Source organism: Nansenia antarctica (genome assembly GCF_963989245.1).
Source record: "Nansenia antarctica genome assembly, chromosome: 5".
Lineage (NCBI taxonomy): Eukaryota > Metazoa > Chordata > Actinopteri > Argentiniformes > Microstomatidae > Nansenia > Nansenia antarctica.
Window position 1 is genome coordinate 45,445,432 of NC_137690.1, and position 23,603 is coordinate 45,469,034.

General features: G+C 45.6%; 1 protein-coding gene across 3 annotated transcripts in view; it reads left to right on the forward strand.

Annotated features, from left to right (window-relative positions):
- Nucleotides 1–214: 214 nt before the first annotated feature.
- clasrp (CLK4-associating serine/arginine rich protein) overlaps nucleotides 215–23,603 on the forward strand; it is an 88,482-nt gene continuing 65,093 nt past the window's right edge. For all 3 annotated transcript variants that reach the window (XR_013937437.1, XR_013937438.1, XM_080530749.1), the window contains exons 1-6: nucleotides 215–406; nucleotides 13,649–13,788; nucleotides 18,020–18,117; nucleotides 19,269–19,370; nucleotides 19,935–20,014; nucleotides 23,442–23,526. Coding sequence is in view for 1 of the 3 variants with exons in the window: in XM_080530749.1 (XP_080386875.1) it covers nucleotides 13,690–13,788; nucleotides 18,020–18,117; nucleotides 19,269–19,370; nucleotides 19,935–20,014; nucleotides 23,442–23,526 (464 nt within the window). In the remaining 2 variants the exon portion in view is untranslated. The remainder of the gene's footprint in view (nucleotides 407–13,648; nucleotides 13,789–18,019; nucleotides 18,118–19,268; nucleotides 19,371–19,934; nucleotides 20,015–23,441; nucleotides 23,527–23,603) is intronic.

Genomic DNA, 23,603 nt, shown 5'->3' on the forward strand with positions numbered 1-23,603 from the left:
TTTGATCACACTGGGCCAGAAAAAAGCATTCTCTAAAAGCGTTCTACAACTGTGAAGCACTTTGGTTCAGCCACCGCTGTATGTAAACGTGCTATACAAATAAAGCTGACTTGACTTGACTTGACTTGACTACATACAGTGTGGAGTTTCTTTTTTGTTCTTTTTTTCGACAAACATCATTGGCAACAGACATACAGTTTAGGTTTTCTGACAATTTCGGGTTTTGGGCTGGTGGTTTTTGGTGGATTTAGCGGTTTTTAGACTGTGGTTAGGCTGGAATTGGTCAATCCCATCTGGCAACCCTGGTTCGTGTTGCCAGTCAGAGGAGGTGTGGGTCTCGTCGCCGTCGTCCAGCAAAAACAGTCTGGACGAAACATTCACGTTTGTTGGTGGTTCACAAAAACAGGTATTCAAAAACCTAACAGGAAAACAATGTACATATAATAATACGTATGTGTTGTATTTGTTGTATCTATATCTATTTAACACGCCAGTGTAGGTTATTATTCCGTCAACACAGTGGAGGCACTTTGCTATTAGCCGGATTGCTATGCTAAGCTAAGCTAAGCTAAGAGCATGGCTGCGTTCGTAAAGTTGCTCTGAGAGTGCCGGAGAGCACATTGTGTTCGACATCATAAAGGGACCGAGTCATTTGATTGGACAAGAGGCATTCCATGAGTGCTGATCAACATTTCCAGAGCGAATTTACGAACACAGCCCTCTATGTGCCGGCTGGGCTAGCTAGGGGGACATGTATCTGCTAGGCTAGCTAAGAGGACATGTATCTGCTAGGCTAGCTAAGAGGACATGTATCTGCTAGGCTAGCTAAGAGGGCATGTATCTGCTAGGCTAGCTAAGAGGGCATGTATCGGCTAGGCTAGCTAAGAGGACATGTATCTGCTGGGCTAGCTAAGAGGACATGTATCTGCTGGCTGGGCTAGCTAAGAGGACATGTATCTGCTGGGCTAGCTAAGAGGACATGTATCTGCTGGACTAAGAGGACATGTATCTGCTGGGCTAGCTAAGAGGACATGTACCTGCTGGCTGGGCTAGCTAAGAGGACATGTACCTGCTGGACTAAGAGGACATGTATCTGCTGGGCTAGCTAAGAGGACATGTATCTGCTGGACTAAGAGGACATGTATCTGCTAAGCTAGCTAAGAGGACATGTACCTGCTAAGCTAGCTAAGAGGACATGTATCTGCTAGGCTAGCTAAGAGGACATGTATCTGCTGGGCTAGCTAAGAGGACATGTATCTGCTGGATTAGCTAAGAGGACATGTATCTGCTGGGCTAGCTAAGAGGACATGTATCTGCTAGGCTAGCTAAGAGGACATGTATCTGCTGGGCTAGCTAAGAGGACATGTATCTGCTAGGCTAGCTAAGAGGACATGTATCTGCTGGGCTAGCTAAGAGGACATGTATCTGCTAGGCTAGCTAAGAGGACATGTATCTGCTGGCTGGGCTAGCTAAGAGGACATGTATCTGCTGGTTGGGCTAGCTAAGAGGACATGTACCTGCTGGACTAAGAGGACATGTATCTGCTGGGCTAGCTAAGAGGACATGTATCTGCTGGACTAAGAGGACATGTATCTGCTGGGCTAGCTAAGAGGACATGTATCTGCTGGACTAAGAGGACAAGTATCTGCTAAGCTAGCTAAGAGGACATGTATCTGCTAAGCTAGCTAAGAGGACATGTACCTGCTGGGCTAGCTAAGAGGACATGTATCTGCTGGCTGGGCTAGCTAAGAGGACATGTACCTGCTAGCTCGTATTTCAGTGTTGATCTTCAGATAACCCGTAGTGGGTAACGGTAGCTAGCTTGGTCCCCACTCTTATTAATCAATCTAGTATTCAATTGCCCAAAGAGCTTCACTGTTAGATAGCCTTGCATGCATAGATTTATTTTCATTTTTGGCTTTCAGCAGACGCCTTTATCCAAAGCGACTTACAACAAATACATGTAAGCGAATCATCAGCCATCGCAAGAAAAAATTATTTATGCTAGGACCAGGGGCTATTGGCAGTTGTAATGCTAGAAGAAGCCATCTCGACTCACAGCTAAACATATGCAAGGCCTTGAACGTGTGTGTGTGTGTGTGTGTGTGTGTGTGTGTGTGTGTGTGTGTGTGTGTGTGTGTGTGTGTGTGTGCGTGCGTGCGTGCGTGTGCGTGTACGTGTTATTAATAGACCTCTTAAGCCGGACGGGCCCATAATTGGGCTGCTGCTCTGATTTATTAAAACAGATAATATCGAAGATTCAGAAATACATGGAAGCCATGGTGTCACTAGCTTCAGTTCTGGGAGTAGCTCACCCCAACCTCCAGTCAGACATCATTCACACCAAATGTCATTTGTCACGTACATCTACATACAGCCGTAATTTATTTAGTGGATTTAGCTTTGGAATCTTGCTCATCGACCAACAATATAATATAGTAATCAGGGTTCGAGTTATAAGATGATCTCTGTGGGGGTCTCCAAAATAACAGTGCGAAATGTTCTCATGCACGCGCGAATCATGCCCACACAGTGATGGGACTTACAAGTTTTAATTAGCTATAGGCAGTAGCGGATTAAGGTGGTCAGTGGCCCTAGGCTACTCCTTTGTGTGAGGACCCCCCTGCCCCCATACACAAGCCTCCCCCCTCCCCAAAATATACAACTCACGAGCACCCTGCACACACACCACTCATAATGCTTTACCATAAAACACTTAAACACTTTAATAACACAATAACACAACAGTGTTAATAATGCAAAGAATTAAAAAAAAAGTTCAGTGCATTCAGTTCTGTCTCTATTGCTCTCCTCTCCCGTTGTCTCTCTGTTACTGTCCTGTTGTCTGTCTCTCTGTTGCTGTCCTGTTGTCCGTCTCTCTGTTGCTCCCCTCAGCTCTAAATGACAGAAATGAATTAGCTAATTAGTTGGCATGTAAACATATAGTTAGGGTTGGGTACAGTTTGGGTTTTATTCGATACCGGTGACAAATCGATACTTTAAAAACGGTACCGGTACCGAAACATCATCCTCATCCTCAAATCCCAACATATCCTGACGCTACAGCTGCAGGCTACTCATTTCACCACATCAACAGCCCCACATGAAACAACAGCTATAAAAGCGATAGTCACACATGTATCTCGGCCAATAATTGTGTTATTTTTGCTATACAGAAGGAGCGAAAAATACATGTACACTAGGTTAGTTAAAAGTAAAAGCCACCTTACCTTTACGGAGACAAGATAGACCTGTTTGGTCTGTTTTCAGTAGGCTGCGGTCGCGGTCCTGGAACCCATGATGCTGACGTCCGGTCCTTTCTTTATCCAAGATTGGATGAACGGGAGAGGGTCAAAAAATGGCCTTTTTTTGGGCGGCATGGTAGCTACTGTATGTATATACTCCTGTATAGCTAATGAATTAATGTTTGCTTCTCAATAATAGGCTAGGTGCACGATCTCACTACTTCCTGAAAGGCAACTGGTATATGAACATATCCTGTCTCACTCTATTGGTTTAATTGATTAATCAGCTGTGCACTGTGTGTTCCAACGGTTTACCGCACAGCTGATTAATCAACCTTTTGCTGTTGCACAATATTCTACTGCGCCCCATGGTGTCTTGGTGTTGAAGTGCAGGCAGTCAAAGGCCTACTGTCATTCACAGGAGATTAATGGTGCGCGTAGCTCTTTTGGAAAACGTGTTTATTTTACAATATTTATAATATAAATTAAATAATATTCATTACATTGACATTTTGATCAAATAATAGTTGTGGTAATGTATTATTAGCGACCCCCACAGATTTTTGATTTTACTGCCTTCATGGGAGCTCAGAGAGTCTCAGACCATCTCTATGGGAGCTCAGCTCCCATTGGCTCCCACATAACTCGAACCCTGATAGTAATGATAAAACAGTGACGGTAGTAGTGCATAGGAGTGTAGTGCAAGTAGCAGCAGTCATAATAATGGTGGTAAAGCGTCACCATGCGGTCGAAGTCCAGCAGCTGTCTGGCAGCGCTCCCAGAAGACTGTGACAGGTTGGTGCTGCTTTTAAAACCAGATTACAGTTGGGGCAGGGTCTGGTGAAAAAGGCCTCAAGTAGGGCAAGGTCCATTTTTGTTTCTTTTCCTAGATTATGAAAGTAGATTATTATTATTATTATTATTATTAATGCATATTATTTTTATTACTATTATTAAGCTTTAAAATTAGGTGTCATGCATTGAAATCTGTTAGTTGAAGAACATATGCTTATTTGAATACTTAATTGATGCTGACACCTCAAACCAAATACCGGAGAAACTCGCTCTGAATCCAAACATGTGCAAAACAGCTGCTAGTAACTAAAAAGGAACATTGCATGTTTAGCACATCCAGTGTTTCTAGGGATGCACGATATGCATTTTTTCCAACCGATACCGATGTTTACCCGCTTCTCGTGGCCGATAACCGATATGATAACTGATATTTTTTTATTTGTTTTTATTTCCTAGCACCAGGGGAGCCCCCCCTCCCAAATGTCGTTGTTTGGTACCTGTACTATATCAATGACAATAAAGACCATTCAGATATAGGGATGCACGATATTATCGGCACCGATATTTATCGGCCCGATATTGGGGAATTAATGTTTATCGGTATCGGTATTTATTATAAAATTTAGCCGATATTTAACCGATAATATGAAGCCGGAAATATTTCTGTTTCCGGTTTCCGCGCTCAGGCACGCAGTTTGTATAGACGAGACGCGAGCGAAACATGCCTTCCCCGGTGTGGACATTCTTCACAATTTCTAAGGCAGATATTGCGTTTGCAATTTGCAATACATGTTCAACAAAAGTTCGGAGAGGAGGGCAAAGGTCTACGAGTTACAACACAACGAATCTAATAAGTCACCTGAAGAATCACCATTGCAAGCACGCTGTATGGAAGGAATATCAAGCACTCGTTGTAGCAGAACACGGTAGCCTAGCCGCGGAAAAAAAGCCATTGTGGATTTCATGAACTTACATGTAATGAATATACATGTAAACATACTGTATACTGTCTAAAGCTATGGTTAACATATACATGTAAACATGCAGTATACTGTCTAAAGCTATGGTTAACATACATGACATGTAAACATACAGTATACTGTCTAAAGCTATGGTTAACATATACATGTAAACATGCAGTATACTGTCTAAAGCTATGGTTAACATGTACATGTAAACATACTAGAGATGCTCCGATCAGGGTTTTTGGTGCCGATCACCGATCACTGGAATCAGTGATCTGCCGATCCGATATCACCGATCACCGATCACAGCGTCGAAAATGGCAATTGAAGCATTCTATTTATTGTGTAGCATTATTTATGTTTTTAATTATTCTTAACACCATTGACATTGTATATTAAGTATTCAAATGAAATTAGGAGATGAGAAAGTATCATGAATTGACAACCATCTGTTTTATTGAATTTACAACCACCTGTAGCTTACTTCAGGAAAAACAAATAAAATCTGAAAATAAAAATCATAATAAATAAAATGTACACTGTCACATCAAATGTGCAACATTCCACTCGAATGAGAGGAACTAGGGGCTCTTAGAGAACTTGGAGCTTATACTGCAGCTTGTTTGTTGTCTCTTTCCGAATGGCGACGCCATTTTGTAAACTGATCGGTCGTGTTTGATCGGCCGTTTTGAGAACTCTGATCAAAACCGATCAAGGCCATATCGGCCGATACTGATCGGCGCCGATCAGATCAGAGCATCTCTAAAACATACAGTATACTGTCTAAAGCTATGGTTAACATGTACATGTAAACATACAGTATACTGTCTAAAGCTATGGTTAACATATACATGTAAACATGCAGTATACTGTCTAAAGCTATGGTTAACATATACATGTAAACATACAGTATACTGTCTAAAGCTATGGTTAACATATACATGTAAACATACAGTATACTGTCTAAAGCTATGGTTAACATATACATGTAAACATGCAGTATACTGTCTAAAGCTATGGTTAACATATACATGTAAACATACAGTATACTGTCTAAAGCTATGGTTAACATATACATGTAAACATACAGTATACTGTCTAAAGCTATGGTTAACATATACATGTAAACATACAGTATACTGTCTAAAGCTACGGTTAACATAAGATCTTTATGAACTTTGGCTAAAAAAAGCATTGTGCACTGTCTAACAGATTCTGTTTGTTAGAGGAAATAATAAATGAACATTTGAAGTAGGGCTGCAACAACGAATCGATTAAATCGATAATAATCGATAACGAAATTCGTTGGCGACGAATGCCATTATCGATTCGTCGTTTTTTTTTGTTTTTTTTGTTTTTTTTACAAATTTTTTTTTTCCCCTGGGTTTTGTTTCCATAACAAACCTACTTCCTGTTGACGCACGCCACGCTGTCTTGCGGCCGGTGTAGGCATCGCGAATCATAGCGAATCATAGCGCTACCTATGGCCGGAAAGGGTAGAACCTATGACTGTCCTATGACTGTCTGCTGTCAGGACATGCTAGTGAGTTAGCTAGCAGGGTTAGCTCGCTGCTGCCGCTAGCTGACTGTCACTACGCTGCTCGTCCAGCTGTAGTCTGCGTAGCTGTGCTGAGAACCAGAGCACTAACTATGTTTCTATAGAGGAGGGTTACACAAACTATGTTTCTATAGAGGAGGGTTACACTAACTATGTTTCTATAGAGGAGGGTTACAGCTAACTTCCTATTGTTTTATTATATAAGTCCTGCTGGGCTCAGCCCTTCCATGGTCTCCTGCTCTCCATGCAAATGCAGAGTGAGGCACTGACTGTCGCCTAGCCTATTGTATGGAGTGAGAGGACACATTGCATTGTTTTGGAGCATATCTGTTATATAAAAACATTAGTGTCTTGTCTGTAGCCTATATTGCACTTTGGGTTACTGACCTTTACATTAAGCAAAGTTATTACCTAAAACAATGCATGTATTGAGCTAGAGTTCAACTACTTTATTGAAACAATCTACCGCCATAGTCCATGGCCTGTTGTTAAACCTATTTGATGTAGCAAAGCCTTTTTTATTTATATTATTTTTTATTTTTTATTAATACTTATTCATTTTGCACATGTATATGTATAGGCCTGGCTGATTTAGAAAACATAAAATACAATTTGCAAAATAAATATTTAAAAAAAAAGAAAGAAAAAAAATTACAATCTTTTCCCCCCGCTTTTTTGGTATCCGATTTATCGATTAATCGATAAGATAATCGTCAGATTAATCGATTATCAAAATAATCGTTAGTTGCAGCCCTAATTTGAAGAGTCAGAAGTGTTCTCTTTGTTGTGTTAACAATAGTGATGTAAGTTAGATTTGGTGAGATCACTATGGAATATTAAATCATCAATCTTTGCTCACTACATAGCCTTTCTTACCTTCAGGTGTGCATGAACTACAGGTTATCAACTGTGAAATTATATCTGAATGGTCTTTATTGTCATTGATATAGTACAGGTACCAAACAACGAAATTTGGGAGGGGGGCTCCCCTGGTGATAGGAAAGAAAAAATAAAATAATAATAATAATATCGGTATCGGTATCGGTTATCGGCCACGAGAAGCGGGTAAATATCGGTATCGGTACCGGTTGGAAAAAATGCATATCGTGCATCCCTATTCAGATATAATTTCACAGTTGATAACCTGTAGTTCATGCACACCTGAAGGTAAGAAAGGCTATGTAGTGAGCAAAGATTGATGATTTAATATTCCATAGTGATCTCACCAAATCTAACTTACATCACTATTGTTAACACAACAAAGAGAACACTTCTGACTCTTCAAATGTTCATTTATTATTTCCTCTAACAAACAGAATCTGTTATAGACAGTGCCCAATGCTTTTTTTAGCCAAGATCTGGCCTCCTTTTATGAAAACAAAAAAGGCTCACCTAAGAGTAATTTATTACCGCGGATGGCTGTCGCAGTATGCGAACCGGAGAACTCCTGCGCATGCAGCAGTGTCTTCTTCATATTGAAGTCCTCATCCAGCCACTGGGCCGTCAAACTAAGCATACTGACTGGACTAACGTCAGAAGTCCATATGTCCGTGGTAAAACGTATCTGGCTTACGCTAGTATCGATCAGACTATGGATGTGTGTGGCGACTGTATCATACAGAGCAGGCAGGCACACGTCTGCAAAATAGCTACGGCTTGGGAGTGTATACCGGGGCTCTAAATGTGAAATTAGCTGGCGAAATCCTTTATCTTCTACTTCAGAGAAAGGCTGGTCGTCGTGGGCCATCAACTCCATTATTTTTTCATTGATTGCTTGAGCCTTTGAGCTGTCTCGAGTGAACTTCCTGCAGTTTTCAAATGCGTGTTCAATAGGCACAGCAGCTTTTTTTTTTCGCGGCTAGGCTACTAGGCTACTAGTGTTGATATTCCTTCCATACAGCGTGCTTGCAATGGTGAATCTTAACTCATTGACTGCCAAAGACGCCAATTGGCGTCTTATAGAATAGTAACGTTGACTGCCAAAGACGCCAAATGGCGTCTTTGGGATTTATTTATTTTTCCGCGGGGATCGCGTTATTGACATGTTTTACACCTAGCGAGTGAATTTCAGACTTGGGTGTAATGTATTTCGGTCCCAGATGGGGGCAGTAGTTCGATAAAAGCCTGGAGAAGGAAGTGGCTTGCTGTGGGTTGTAGTAATGGCGAAACGGATCAGGGTATGTGCCAAACGCGGCGCGGAGCATTGCGGCCATCGCGCGACTCTTCAAACAGTTCAGAGTCGGATGATACAGAAAAAGTGCAGAAAAAAAAAAAAAAAAGTTCTGAGCGCTCATGCTGCTGCGCATGTGTACAGGCACGCAGTGTATAGACGACAGCGAAACATGAGAGCTTCCCCGGTGTGTCTGACATTCTGAAGAGTTCATATTATCGGCTCTATATCGGCTACAATTTTATAAAACCGATAAATACCGATAAACATTAATTTCCCATTATCGGGCCGATAAATATCGGTGCCGATAATATCGTGCATCCCTAAGTGTTTCCTCCAGGATTTTTCACATTAGTGGCGGGATGGTCAGTTTTCACGCGCACGTGCATAAAACGTGCATTGGCGCTCAAAACAAAGACGTAATTTTTAAAATAGCGGTTAAGTCATTAAAGCCGAGCAGGTGATTTTATATAGAAGGTGATCAAATACCAAGATATCCTACAGCTGCAGCGAAACATGCGGAACGTGCATGACACACACACACACACACACACACACACACACACACATACACACAGAAAGATAATCAGCTTATCGAATATGAAGTACACAAGAGTACACATGGAACCGGGAACGCGCATACAGAACTGAACAACATCCGTAGAATATAAACTTGTGACTGACAGTCACATACATACATACACACACACACAATGAAAGATCATCAGCTCATCAATACGAAGAAGGCCTACATGAGAGTACACGCATAAAACCGGCTAACGTTACTGTTTACACAAGTAAAATCACAGTCTGACAGTCAGATGGAGCATTTGTAAACAACCAACAGCAAGGTAATGCTATCAGTTGAGTTAAAGAAAACCAACTCTTACCTTTGATGACACCGACATGAGCCCTGTTTACCCGTACCTCCGCTGTTCTGTTCGTGGTGATTTTAGAGGCAATAGATTATTTTTCCCCGTGCATATTGCTATGAATAGTTCGAAGCTAGCGTTAGGTGCGAGGCTGCTCGGTTAACCCATTAGCGGGAACATTATTTGTTTCACAAAATAGGCTGATTTAGTTGACCATGAACATCAGACTATATTACGAATGTTCATTTAAAATACTTGTATACTAAGCACTGGTATAAGAACATGAACCAGAGAACAGCAGTAAATGCAATAACCCACAGTCCTCGCTGATGATGTTGCATTTCCGATTAGGATACGGGATTAAAGGGACCAGCTTCAATCTGCTTTTTTTCTGTTCTCCGGTCATAATAACTAATAATCGCTGCGCAGCCTGAATCAAAGTGGACTGAATCAATTAGTGGCGGAGAAAATTGATTTGTGGCGGCCCGCCACGAATCAATGACAGTGTTTCCTCCAGGAATTTTTACATTAGTGGCAGATTTTTTTTCCGCGTGCACGCGCATGAAACGCGCACGCGCGCTCAAAACAACGACCTCATTTCAGCCAAAACTAGAGGGAGGATGGCCCAAAAAATAATAATGAATATACAGAATATAAACTTGTGACTGACAGTCACATACACACACACAAAGATCATCAGCTATAATATAATACGAAGTAGGCCTACATGAGCACAAAAGCGGCTAACGTTACTGATTAACTGTTTACTGTAGTGCAGAGAGATGGGAGTCGTAGGCGGCGTATCAAATGACAAAGCTAAACGTTTAATAAAGGACATGAACGATTGTCAACAACACACTCAAGCAGTAAATAGAACAGACTAAACAACTTGGGTACTACGCACTCAACTGCGGACGGAACAATACTCCCAACCCATAGTTCCGTGCGTGAATTATGTCAACCCACCACATTACAGAAATAAAATCACAGTCAGATGGAGCATTCGGTAAACAGCTGAGTATCAGCTGAGTTAAAGAAAACAAACTCGTACCTTTGATGACACCCACATCAGCCCTGTTTTCCCGTACTTCTCCCGTGTGTCTCTTATTGTCCAAATGTTCCCTGAATTTTAGCTGCATGTTTTTCCAGCATGTAATTCCTTTGTCAATAAAAAAATCGACTCCCCTTCTTTTCCCCTTGACAATAATGTGTCGTTGCTAAAGTGACGGCACATAAGAATCGTTTTTTGACTTGCTAATGTCTGCTGATACACCAACACAGCTAGCCGATGCTGATGGCTCTCCCGCTGTAGTTGTAGCTAGTGGTGGTGGTGGTACCCCGCCATAAACGTTGTTAGCTGATCTGATCCACCACCTAGCTCCTTTGCCAGCCATGCAGTTTCGGGTCGCTCATAGCCACTGCTAGCTTCAGCAATGTTTGAAGTGTCTGGGACATCTTTTTTCTTGAGAAATCCATCCATCTGTCGCTGTTTTCGTTTAATTTTAAGTTATTTAACGTGATATCTTATTTGTGCACCTAGCTAGCTAGATCAGCTTTTTGTATCTTTTAGATGCTAGGCTGATCCGGAGGCTGGATGCTGAACGTAGCACTTGAAACTGGCGCCGCTCTCTGGACTGCAGCTGCTGCCGCGTTAGCATTAGCATCCATCGTTTCTTCTCCCTTCTCACCGTCATGAGCTCAAATGACACTTGTCGGCCGATCTAACTCTTAACACTCACTTACAGGACTTCTGACACCATGTCGTGTTATTCTATTAAACATACACGTGAGTCTCTTATTCTATTAAACATACACGCGGTCTCTTGTTGTCTCGTCGTAACCTGCCCACCTGACCTGATATCACTACGGTGGCCTGTACACAATAACAATAATACCACAGTTCACATTTAGACCAATCAGGGGGGTATTCCACGAAGCTCGATAAAGTTCTAAGCCTCGATAAAGTTCTAAGCCTCGAAAATGTTAGCTTGCGTTCGGTGCCATCAATGTGGCTCAAATAATTCGCTGCTTGGTTGAGCTCCTTCTGAGTCAGATATAATTAGCCTGCTCGCGACCAGGCTAAAATCACAGGCTATGGTAAGACGCGCGTCAAAAAAGGCTCACAGGCGGAAACTACATCCCGAACGACAGTTCCTCTTTTAGGAAATATTAGTTCCCACTTCACACGAGATAGATAGATGGATAGGTTGACTGTGTGATAGATAGATAATTTGATATTTTGAAAGTGTGATCGATCGATAGATAGTTTGATTGTGTGATAGATAACTTGATATTTTGAAAGTGTGATAGATAGATCGATAGATCAATAAAGAAAAGAGTGTAAAAAAAAAAAGTAATTGTCTCAACTTGCATTGCTGTCATCACAGTGGTCTGGCTGGCGTAGTGGTTAAGGCAGCCGGCTGGAGTTCCAAAGGTTGCGTGTTCGAGACTTGACTAAGTGATTCTTTATTTATTTATTTTTACATTTAACCGAAGATTTCATGCAAAGGCTTCACACACCATTGTAATCGTGTCAGTTCTTGTAAATTAGCCTGCACCATCATTTTATAGCCTACATACTTTTTTAGATGAGATTTTAGATTAGATTCAGACAACGAAATGCAGTAAAAAGTGCGTCTGAAGAGGGATTTGAACCACCGATATAAAATGACGAATAAATCCTGTGGCCGCGGTCGATACCACTAGGCCATTGTGGCGATATGACGGTTTGAAGCCTGCTGCGGATATCACCACAGTAGTAATATTAATTTATTAAAATATGAACATATAACAATAACTGGGGCTAGTATGACCTACGCATTTAATCGATCAGCAATTTCTTGCCAAACCATTTCCCTCGCCTTGTTAATTGCGGCAGTATTGCACTATTTTACATCTTATTTTTCCGTCTTCATAAAAATCAATAATTCGGAATGCTGCGCAAATGTAGTACCCCTGCAGAGTGGAGTATCTTCATTTCGACAGATCGACACTTCAGGGCTTTTTATGTCTGCGTGCACGCGCCCATATCGAAGATTTGTAAGCCTGTCTTCTGTGAACACTCATCACACAAGGCTGATCCTCGTTCGAGGAATCACCTGAGGCTTGAATTCCAATCTCGAGTTGCCTGAGCGCCGCATTTATTTATATCGCCGCTATACTGATCCACCTTTAGTGGAATAGCCCCCTGGAGCCCTTGTGTCACGTCGTCAACTGAATGTTTAATGTCATTAATCTGATTTTGGATCAGCGGTTAGAGAGAGATGGGCGTGGATTTAGGTGCACTTTTAGTCAACATCCATTATAGCGCTATATTTTAATCAGCTAAAATGTTCCGATTTATATATTATTATTTTTTGAGAACTTTTTTGTTTTGTTTTGTGGACTGAATCAATTAGTGGCGGAGGAAATTCATTCGTGGCGGCCCGCCACCAATAAATGCATATAGAGGAAACACTGAATGAGGAAACACTGCACATCACAACATGCTGATAGAACATGCTAAAAACACATAACTACACAAAATTAGATGATCACACAGTCCTTGTACAATTTAAAAAAAACATTTTTAAAGAAGCTTTTTGGTCATATGTGTGACTTGAGAATTGCCGACATGCAGACCTTTTCACCAGACAGTGTCACAAATTAGTAGATGAGGAGAGTCTGATTCAGTTGGTAGATTTGAAGAGAATCTGATTCAGTTGGTAGATGGAGAGAATCAGATTCATGTGGGTAGTGGATAGTGAGTTGAACTGGTGATCGGGAGGTTGTGTGTTCAAATCCCGCCTGAAACACCACCACTAGTGTGCCCTTGAGTAAGGCACTTCGCCCTCAGTTACTCCAGGGGGAATGTCCCTGTAATTCGGAATTGTACGTTGCTTTGGATTAAAAGCGTCTGCTGAATGGCAAAGTCTTCATGTGGTAGATTTGCCTCAGCTCTTCTAAGGTTGGACAAATGTTTTGGGTTTTGAGAAGAACGAGCACTATCTCTTTTATACTGACTCTCTCCTCCTCCCTCCCCCCTCCTCCCTCCCCCTCTACAGCAGCCGTGCCCCGTCGCGCCCCCACCCCCAGCGGAGCCGTCATGTGGCAGGAGGCCCGCAAGCATGAACGCAAGCTGCGGGGCATGATGGTGGACTACAAACGCCGCGGCGAGCGCCGGAGGGAATACTACGACAAGATCGTAAGACCACAAGAACAATAATAACAACAACCACAATAACAACAACAACCACAACAACAATAACAATAGCAACAACAACAATAACAATAGCAACAACCACAACAACTATAACAACCACAACAACTATAACAATAACAACCACAACAATAATCACCACAACAATAACAACAACAACAACAACACCTTACCTCTTGTTTTCTTCACTAAAGACATCAAAGACCAACAACAAACTGCCACTCACTTTGAAAAAGGAGTGGCTTACTTTCAAAATAGACCCCCGAAATGGTTTCCAGCCGGAGAGATACTTTGACACCTTCCTGGACTTCCTACAAAAGCAGGAAAGCATCCTCGAACAGTTGGAGCAGATGGAGATCACGGAGATCCCAGAGAAGAAGACTGAGAAGGAAGTTTGCTTTCACTAGAGCCACTGAGAGAGGCAGCGCTGATGACAATTGTGTTCTGTGCGAAGATAAACACAGAAGTAGGCTGTTCACCTGTAAGAAGTTCAGAGGCCTCGACTTGGCAGCAAGAAAGGCCGCGGTGAAGAAGTCTAGAGCCTGCCGGCTGTGCCTTTCATCACATGGCGCTGACGGAGAGTGTAACCTTAAATTCCTCTGCACCAAGAGAGGCTGCAAAGAAGGAGAGTCGTCAGACCACCATTACCTTCTCTGCCCCAGTAGAGACAGTAAGAAGGATGGTGGGGAAAAGAGAGAAACTCCAAGTAGCGGCGGTGAACGTGCAAGGAGTTTGACCGTTGAACAGGAAGAGGTCTTGTCCCAACTCGCTCCAGAGATTGAGAGAAAACTCAGGAGAGCCTTCACGAATAAGACAGCAGTTACAAGCTGCACTGAAGCAAAATCCGGGAAGCTCCTGGAAGAAAATGGAGTAAACGAGTGTCCGGTAATAATGATGCTCCTGAAGGTCACTGCTAATGACGGGCAACAAATTGGTGCTCTAATAGACCTCGCATCAGATACAAATTACATTACCCACGCGGCTGCAAGTAGGCTTGGCCTGAAGAGCGAGAAAATCACGCTAGTGGTGCAGGGCGTCGGAGGGATGACTGTGACAGCCAACACCAAAAGGTACCTCCTGAAGGTGAGGTTCAGGACCCCGGAAGGTGAAAGAGCCCACCAGTTGGTCTGCTACGGCTTAGATGAAATAGCCAAGGTGCACCATGCCATCGAACCACAGCAACTGAAAAGATTCTTCCCCGAGGTCAAGACCCAGGAGTTGGTCCGGCCAAGGAGTATTGAGCTCCTCATCAGCCAAAGAGAGGGGCGGCTGGTTCCCTGTCCCGTGAAGGTAGTAGGAGACCTGGTCCTGTGGGAAGGCCCACTTGGAAAGATTGTGAGTGGGACGCATCCCAATCTGTTTGAAGATGTGGAGACGGTGACCTACGAGTCCAAGACACACTTCGCCCGATCAATGAGAACAGCAGCGGCCAAGTATAAGGAAATCGTCAAGTGTATCGGGTGCTGCGAAGAGACCAGGGAGAGTGGACTGAGGCAGGAAAGCGACTCAAGAGTCCGGAGCAATGGCAACCAACAAAGAAGTGTTGGAATGGTGGAAGTGGGAGAGCATCGGGGCAGCCTGTGAACCCAAATGCGGGGGATGTCGTTGTGGAGCGTGCCAGCCGGGTGGAAAAGAGATGACCCTGGCGGAAGAAAAGGAGCTGGAGAGGATAAAGGAGGGTCTGTCCTATGTCGCCAGCGATCACCACAGCGATGCTCCACATTGGGATGCTAGTTACCCTTGGACAGAGGATCCATCCAGTCTACCGAACAACAGAGGAGCTGTGATGGCAACATTCCTAAGAACTGAGAAACGCCTCCTGAAACAGCCGGAGTGGCGAACTGCCTACGGAGAGCAGGTTCACGAGATGGTAAGGAGGGGCGCAGCAGTGAGGCTCACACCAGAGAAGATTCAAGAGTGGAAAGGTCCGGTTTGGTGCGAGAGCCACCTGGTTGCACCCAATCCCCATTCTGTGACAACACCGGTCCGGTTAGTGTGGAACAGTAGCCAATCATACAAAGGTGTCAGCATGAACGACCTCCTGTTAAAGGGGCCAGACGTGTTGAACCCCATCAGGGCTGTGCTCCTGCGGTTTCGGACTGGGGAGCATGCGGCCCTGGGCGACATCACCAAAATGTACAACTCTATGTGGCTGAAGGACCGAGAGATACACCTGCACAGGGTCCTTTGGGGAGACGATCCTGAAGAGGACATCGGGGAGTACGCCATCAAGAGGGAGAACATTGGAGACCGTCCTGCTGGTTGCATTGCTCAACTAGCAATGAGGGAGACAGCAGGGCTACCTCAGTTCATTGAAAGGGAGGAAGAGCATCGTGTCTTGGAGAAAGACAGCTACGTCGACGACATCTTGACCCATGATGATCTGAAGATGCTTGACACCATCACGAGTGGAGTGGAGGAGATCTTGAGCGCTGGAGGGTTCTTTCTAAAGCCGTGGGTCCGGTCTGGCCAAGGTGGGAGGAGAAAGGACGACGCCAGAACCTGTGGAGGGGAGAGGCCTGGAGCGACATCCAAAACCCTGGTGCTACCAAATCAGCTGAAAGACGAGGATAATAAGGCCCTTGGCATTGGGTATCTCGTGAATTCCGACCAGCTCTACATGATAACATCAGTAAACTTCTCCAAGAGAAAAGGAAAGATGAGGACAGGCCTCAACCTCAAGGTAGAAGAAGTCCGGGAGAATACACCCAACGGCTTGTCGAGGAGAGAGCTGCTGAGCCAAGTGGCTGCTCTATACGATCCAATTGGCCTGGTGTCCCCGGCCAAACAAAAAGGAAACATCCTTGTAAGAAGAGCCTTCCAAGAGGCAGGAGGCGGGAGCTCAGCCAAGGAAACGTGTGACCCTGGGAAGACAGGGTCTCCAACCGAGTGGTCGTGGATCCCCGGTGAGTGCAATGTGGCCGACATCAGCACAAGAGGAGCAGTTCCTGAAAAACTGAGCGAAGATTCTCTGTGGCAGAATGGACCTGGATTCCTGGAGAAGCCTTTTGAGGAGTGGCCCGTGAAATCAGCGGCAGAAGTGGCAGCTGATGCTCGAGAAAGTGTGAACAAGCTCAAACGGAAGGCCTTCTCAGGAGCGCTCACCAGGGCCCTGCCTCTCCAGGAGGAGCCAAAACAAGAGAAAAGAAAGGCTCTGGCAAGCTGCCCGGGGTCGTCCTCCACCGGGATGTCAGGAGGATGGTTGTTCTCCTCCCCATTGAGGAACAAGGGACATTGGTAGCCTCCCTAGACTAGTAGCTAGATCGGCTAGGTGGGAGGTGTACTGTCCAGTTAGGATGGGGTGTTTCAGTGTGCATATTTTAGCCTATAAAATGGGACAAATGTGGAATGTTATTTGAATAATTATTAGTTATTATTAATGATTGATTATTAGATATTAGTAACATTATTTTGAGTTATGCCTCATAACTGCGTGGGAATTGTTTGATTATATAGATCAGGTATGCGTAGGGATATTGGGGGCTGTGATTAGGTGCTTAAATAGTGGGAGACCGTGCGTATGGATTCATTGTGTGATGCCAGGACGTGAGGGATGCCACGGTTAGTGTGTTTGATGCGTGCTTTGTGTAACATTTATATGCTTTGTTTTAGTCTTTGAATGTGTCAGAGCTGTGTATTCATGTATGTTTTTGTTGTCTGCATTCGCAGGTTTTACAATCTATTCAATTTTCACTAAAAATAAGAAAAACGAGTTGAATGGTATCCGTGTCCTTCAGTCCAGCCTTTCTGTCGGCGTCAGTAGACAGAACAGTTACTGTTCATATGTGTAATGTATGATGTTAGTGGAACTAGGTTGGAGTGGTTTTGTGCTTATTGGTTTTCTTTTTAAGGACACTTGATACTGGTGTCCTGTCTGAATGTCCCAGCACTAATCTCATCATCCAGAGAAACCTAGTATAGGATTAGTGGCATCAGGTGTTCAGTAGTGTAAGGTTGCTGAAAGACTAACCTGCTCTCATCCTCCTCCACCTCTCCTCTCATCCTCCTCCACCTCTCCTCCCTCCCTCCTCTCCTCCCTCCCTCCCCTCCTACCTCTCCCTTCCTCTCCTCTCCTCTCTCCTCCTCCCTCTCTCCTCTCCTACCTCTCCCTTCCTCTCCTCTCCTCTCTCCTCCTCCCTCTCTCCCCTCCTCCCTCCCTCTCTCCTCTCCTCCCTCTCTCCTCTCCCCCCTCCCTCCCTCTCTCTGTCCTCTACAGAAAAAGGATCCGGCTCAGTTCCTGCAGGTTCATGGCCGGGCCTACAAGATCCATCTAGATCCTTCCGTAGCGCTCGCCGCAGAAAGTCCAGTCAACATGTAGGAGAAAACACACACACACTCGCTGCTACTCATTGTGATTGATTATTATAGTCATTAGCTGCTGATACACTGCTCCCTTCTGCACTACTGCTGTCATCAGTGTGCTTGCTGTAGCAAACAGCACTCTATGTTATTGTTCATATATATTTATTTATTAAACGTGCAGCTCGTTCCCCCGATCGCGTTGCTGTTGCTTTGTGGAAGGTTCTGGATAACGGTTTATCCGATAATCCACTTTTTGTGGAGAAAATGTCCCATTGACAATGAATGCATGTAGTGTTGAGACTGAGTGAACACAGTGTCAGAGAATTGCATTTTGTAAACTGCTGTCAAGACTACAATTTTAAGTCTATATACATACATTTTACATCACAATGTTCAGCTCTTCACACTGTCACTCAAAATCTGCTAAGCCATAGCATTAATAGTTTTTACTTGCTGGCCGTTTGTTTGAGACCTAGCAAAAGACAAAAAAGACCTTAGCTTACAGCTGGTTTCCATGACTACCCCAACTGTCACTTTCAAAAGCGCTGATCTTGGCAGGAGTACCACAGTTGTCCCACAGATCTAGAGCAACACTGGAACATGGTTGCACACGCACGCACACACACACACACACACACACACACACACACACACACACACACACACACACACACACACACACACACAGAGAGAGAGAGGGGGAATGAGAGAGAGAGAGAGAGAGAGAGAGAGAGAGAGAGAGGCTCCTGGGTTGGCTAGAGACATGTGGTCTTCACCGGGGGGGGGGGGGGGGGGGGTGGCCCAGCGGCCACTGACCTGCCCCCTACTGGCTGAGAGGGGCAAGCACATTTCACAATTTCCACAGAAATTGCACTGGTCTAGTTATTATTATTATTATTATTATTATTATTATTATTACTATTATTATATTACTTCCTGGTTTATTACTACTTTATTATATTGTACTGTTGATTTATTGATTGTTGTTGATCGAGGAGCTAGATTCAGAAAGCATTTCACCACCTCACTGACGGACATTACCAATAACATCTGATTAGATTAGATCTGTCTGTCACTAGGATGTGTTCCTGCTAATCAGTGTGTTGTTGTTGTGTGTGTGTGTGTGTGTGTGTGTGTGTGTGTGTTTGTGTGTGTGTTGCTAGGATGCCGTGGCAGGGAGACGCCAACAACACGATCGACAGGTTTGACGTGAGAGCTCACCTGGACTACATCCCCACGTACACCCCTCCTCTCCTCACCACCGTGTAAGTCTGACCTCTCACCTTTGACCCCACGTACACCCCTCCTCTCCTCACCACCGTGTAAGTCTGACCTCTCACCTTTGACCCCACGTACACCCCTCCTCTCCTCACCACCGTGTAAGTCTGACCTCTCACCTTTGACCCCACGTACACCCCTCCTCTCCTCACCACCGTGTAAGTCTGACTGACCTCTGACCTTTGGAGCGTATCCATTCATCAACCATACTACCGTCTTCCTGTTTTTCTTCTTTCGTTTTTTTAATTCGAATCGAACCGGCGACCCTACGATGATTTAACCGGTGCTTTAGTGTGCTACGCCACCTAGTGCCCTCCCCTCCTTTCCGTTGTTTTAATCCTGACTACGATGAGATGATGCTCGGGGGTAGAAATGTTTTTGCCGTAGGCCGCCATTTTGTGCGGCCATCTGTTGTTTGGGGGGAAGGCCCTTGACGTGTGTGGTGTTTGTGTGCCTTGACGTGTGTGGTGTTTGTGTGGTGTTTGTGTGCCTTGACGTGTGTGTGGTGTTTGTGTGCCTTGACGTGTGTGTGGTGTCTGTGTGGCCTGCAGAATGCCGGAGCAGGAGTCAGAGGAGAGGAAATGCAACTACGAGCGCTACAGAGGCCTGGTGCAGAACGACTTTGCCAGCAGTGAGTCCCTGTGGCTTTAGCAACAGGTCCAACTGGTCCCCCCCTGGGTTTAGAAGGCCATGGCGCAATGGTGTACCAGCGGAGGCTGGCGGAGGTAGAACATCGGAGGACGGAGGCTCATTGTAATGCACGGAATGAGGAAAGGTGTCGAAGGCGTTTTCTCCCTCCTCCAGCCTCCCTTGTACACAGTACATTTACATTTACATTTACATTTTTGCCATTTAGCAGACGCCTTTATCCCAAGCGACAAATACATTTGTCAAAGTAAGTGAATCTTCTGTCCGTCAGTCATCACAAGAAACAGTCATCTATGCTCAGGCCAGGGGCCGTTGGAACTACACATTACACCTTCCACTTTCTGTTCCATGCATTACAATGAGCCCATCCTCCGATGTCCACCTCCCCCAGCCTCTCCTGGTGTTCTACCTCCCCCAGCCTCCCCTGGTGTTCTACATCCCCTAGCCTCCCCAGGTGTTCTACCTCCCCCAGCCTCCCCTGGTGTTCTGCCTCCCCTGGTGTTCTACCTCCCCCAGCCTCCCCTTGTGTTCTACCTCCCCCAGCCTTCCCTGGTGTTCTACCTCCCCCAGCCTCCCCTGGTGTTCTACCTCCCCCAGCCTCCCCAGGTGTTCTACCTCCCCCAGCCTCCCCTGCTGTTCTGCCTCCCCTGGTGTTCTACCTCCCCCAGCCTCCCCTGGTGTTCTACCTCCCCTGGTGTTCTACCTCCCCCAGCCTCCCCTGGTGTTCTACCTCCCCCAGCCTCCCCTGGTTGTATGTGTTTGCAGCGGTAGCGATGCCCTGTCTCCTGTGTCTGGGGCCCTGTGTGTGTGTGTGTGTGTGTGTGTGTGTGTGTGTGTGTGTTTCTGTGTCGCTGTGTCTGTGTCTGTCTGTCTGTCTATGCGCCTGTCTGTGTGTCTGTCTGTCTGTGTGTGTGTGTGCGCGACTGCGCGTGTGTCCGGTGCTCAGTTTGTGTGTGTGTATGTGTTTCTGTGTCTGTGTCTGTCTGTCTGTGCGCGTGTCTGTCTGTCTGTGTGTGTGTGTGTGCGCGCGTGTGTGTCCGGGGCTCAGTGTGTGTATGTGTCTGTGTCTGTGCGCGTGTCTGTCTGTGTGTCTCTGTGTCTGTCTGTCTGTCTGTGTGTGTGTGTGTGTGTGTGTGTGTGAGTGTGTGTGTGTGTGTGTGTGTCCGGGGCTCAGTGTGTGTGTGTGTGTGTGTGTGTGTGTGTGTGTGTGTCCGGGGCCCAGTGTGTGTGTGTGTGTGTGTGTCCGGGGCCCAGTGTGTGCGTGTGTGTGTGTCTGTCTGTGTGTGTGTGTGTGTGTGTGTGTGTGTGTGTGTGTTAGGGCTGCAACGATTAGTCGACATAATCGACGACGTCGATCATAAAAACTCGTTGACGTGGAATTTTAGTGTCGACGCATCGTATTAAAAACACACGAGCCGATAATACAGAGCCGCGCTGTTCATTTGTAATTGCAATGCACTACAGGAACTGCTGGGGGCAGTGTCACGTCTACAACTCTAGTAGCCTACTAACAGCATAAAGAAGGAGAGAGAGTATGAACCATGGCATGGCGGGGAAAAGCGAGACCTAGATTCAGCAAAGTCTGGGAATATTTTACGGACGACAAACCACACTCGTCCGCAGCACCACCGCGATGCACGGGCATCTTAAACGAAAGCACCCGGGAGCCATGCAAGAATCAGCTGGGTAAGTTTTAGCTAACGTTGTTAGCCAACTGGCTAACGTTATATTGTTAGGGTCGTAATGTTTATGTTAGCTTTACTGTTACATGTTGGAAAACAACGTCTCATGGACAGGGCTGTACATGCTATGAGCGTTTGTGCTATTAATTTATTTGCCCTGTGGCACGCGTGTGACAGACAGAGGCGCTTGTATGTAACGTTACGTAGCAGGGGTTTTCCATGTTGAAGCCAGGAGAACGCGAGATGAAATGAAGTGAGGGGTGTGGTCGCTATTAAAATACCAGGTAGTCATGGTGGATGATCATGAATGATGCTTGATAAGTGAATGCTATTTCAATTATGTTGAGTCCACCAGCGAGCTGTCTGTAAGATAAACAGCGCCAAGCGTAGCCTACTAACGTGAGCTGTCTGTAGTCTAGCCAGCAATGCTAGCTAGCCAATCAATTAGCTCTGTGAGCAGCTGTAGCTTGGCGTAACGTTAGGTTAGATAGCTAGTTAAGCCGGATTTATGCTTCTGCGTCGCCATTTACGCACTTTTTACGACACTTACCTCCACCTCCCCCCTCTCTACCACCTCCACCTCCCCCCTCTCTACCACCTCCACCTCCTCCCCCCTCTCTACCACCTCCACCTCCTCCCCCCTCTCTACCACCTCCCCAAACCCCAAACACCCAAACCAAAAAGTGGGTTAGGGTGTGTTTGGGGTTAAGGTGTGTTTGGGGTTAGGGTGTGTTTGGGGTTAGGGTGTGTTTGGGGTTAGGTATTGTTTGGGGTTAGGGTGTGTTTGGGGTTAGGGTGTGTTTGGGGTTAGGTATTGTTTGGGGTTAGGGTGTGTTTGGGGTTAAGGTGTGTTTGGGGTTAGGTATTGTTTGGGGTTAGGGTGTGTTTGGGGTTAAGGTGTGTTTGGGGTTAGGTATTGTTTGGGGTTAGGGTGTGTTTGGGGTTAGGTATTGTTTGGGGTTAGGTATTGTTTGGGGTTAGGTATTGTTTGGGGTTAGGTATTGTTTTGGGTTAGGTATTGTTTGGGGTTAGGGTGTGTTTGGGGTTAGGGTGTGTTTGGGGTTTGGGTGTGTTTGGGGTTAGGTATTGTTTGGGATTAGGGTGTTTGGGGTTTGGGGAGGTGGTAGAGAGGGGGGAGGAGGTGGAGGTGGTAGAGAGGGGGGAGGAGGTGGAGGTGGTAGAGAGCTGGGAGGTGGAGGTGGTAGAGAGGGAGGTGGAGGTGGTAGAGAGGGGGGAGGAGGTGGAGGTGGTAGAGAGGGGGGAGGTGGAGGTGGTAGAGAGAGGGGGGAGGTGGAGGTGGTAGAGAGAGGGAGGAGGTGGAGGTGGTAGAGAGGGGGGGGGAGGTGGAGGTGGTAGAGAGGGGGGAGGTGGAGGTGGTGGTAGAGAGGGGGGGGAGGTGGAGGTGGTAGAGAGGGGGGAGGAGGTGGAGGTGGTAGAGAGGGGGGAGGTGGAGGTGGTAGAGAGGGGGGAGGTGGAGGTGGTAGAGAGAGGGGGGAGGTGGAGGTGGTAGAGAGAGGGAGGAGGTGGAGGTGGACTACTTTTTACGACATTTACGCCACACGACTAATCGAAAAAATAATCGACAGATTAGTCGACTACCAAAATAATCGTTAGTTGCAGCCCTAGTGTGTGTGTGTGTGTGTGTGTCTGGGGCTCTGTGTGTGTGTGTGTGTGCAGCTCAGCACGGTGCTCTCTAACCCACTTCTGTCCCTCCCTCCCTCCCTCCAGTCTCCGAGGAGCAGTGTCTGTACCAGATCTACGTGGACGAGCTCTACGGTGGCCTGCAGCGGCCAAACGAGGACGAGAAAAAGAAGTAAGCCCCTCCCCCATTCCTATATCTGTATCACCATAAATCCCCCAACTGTCACAAACCTCTCCTGTAACCTCCAT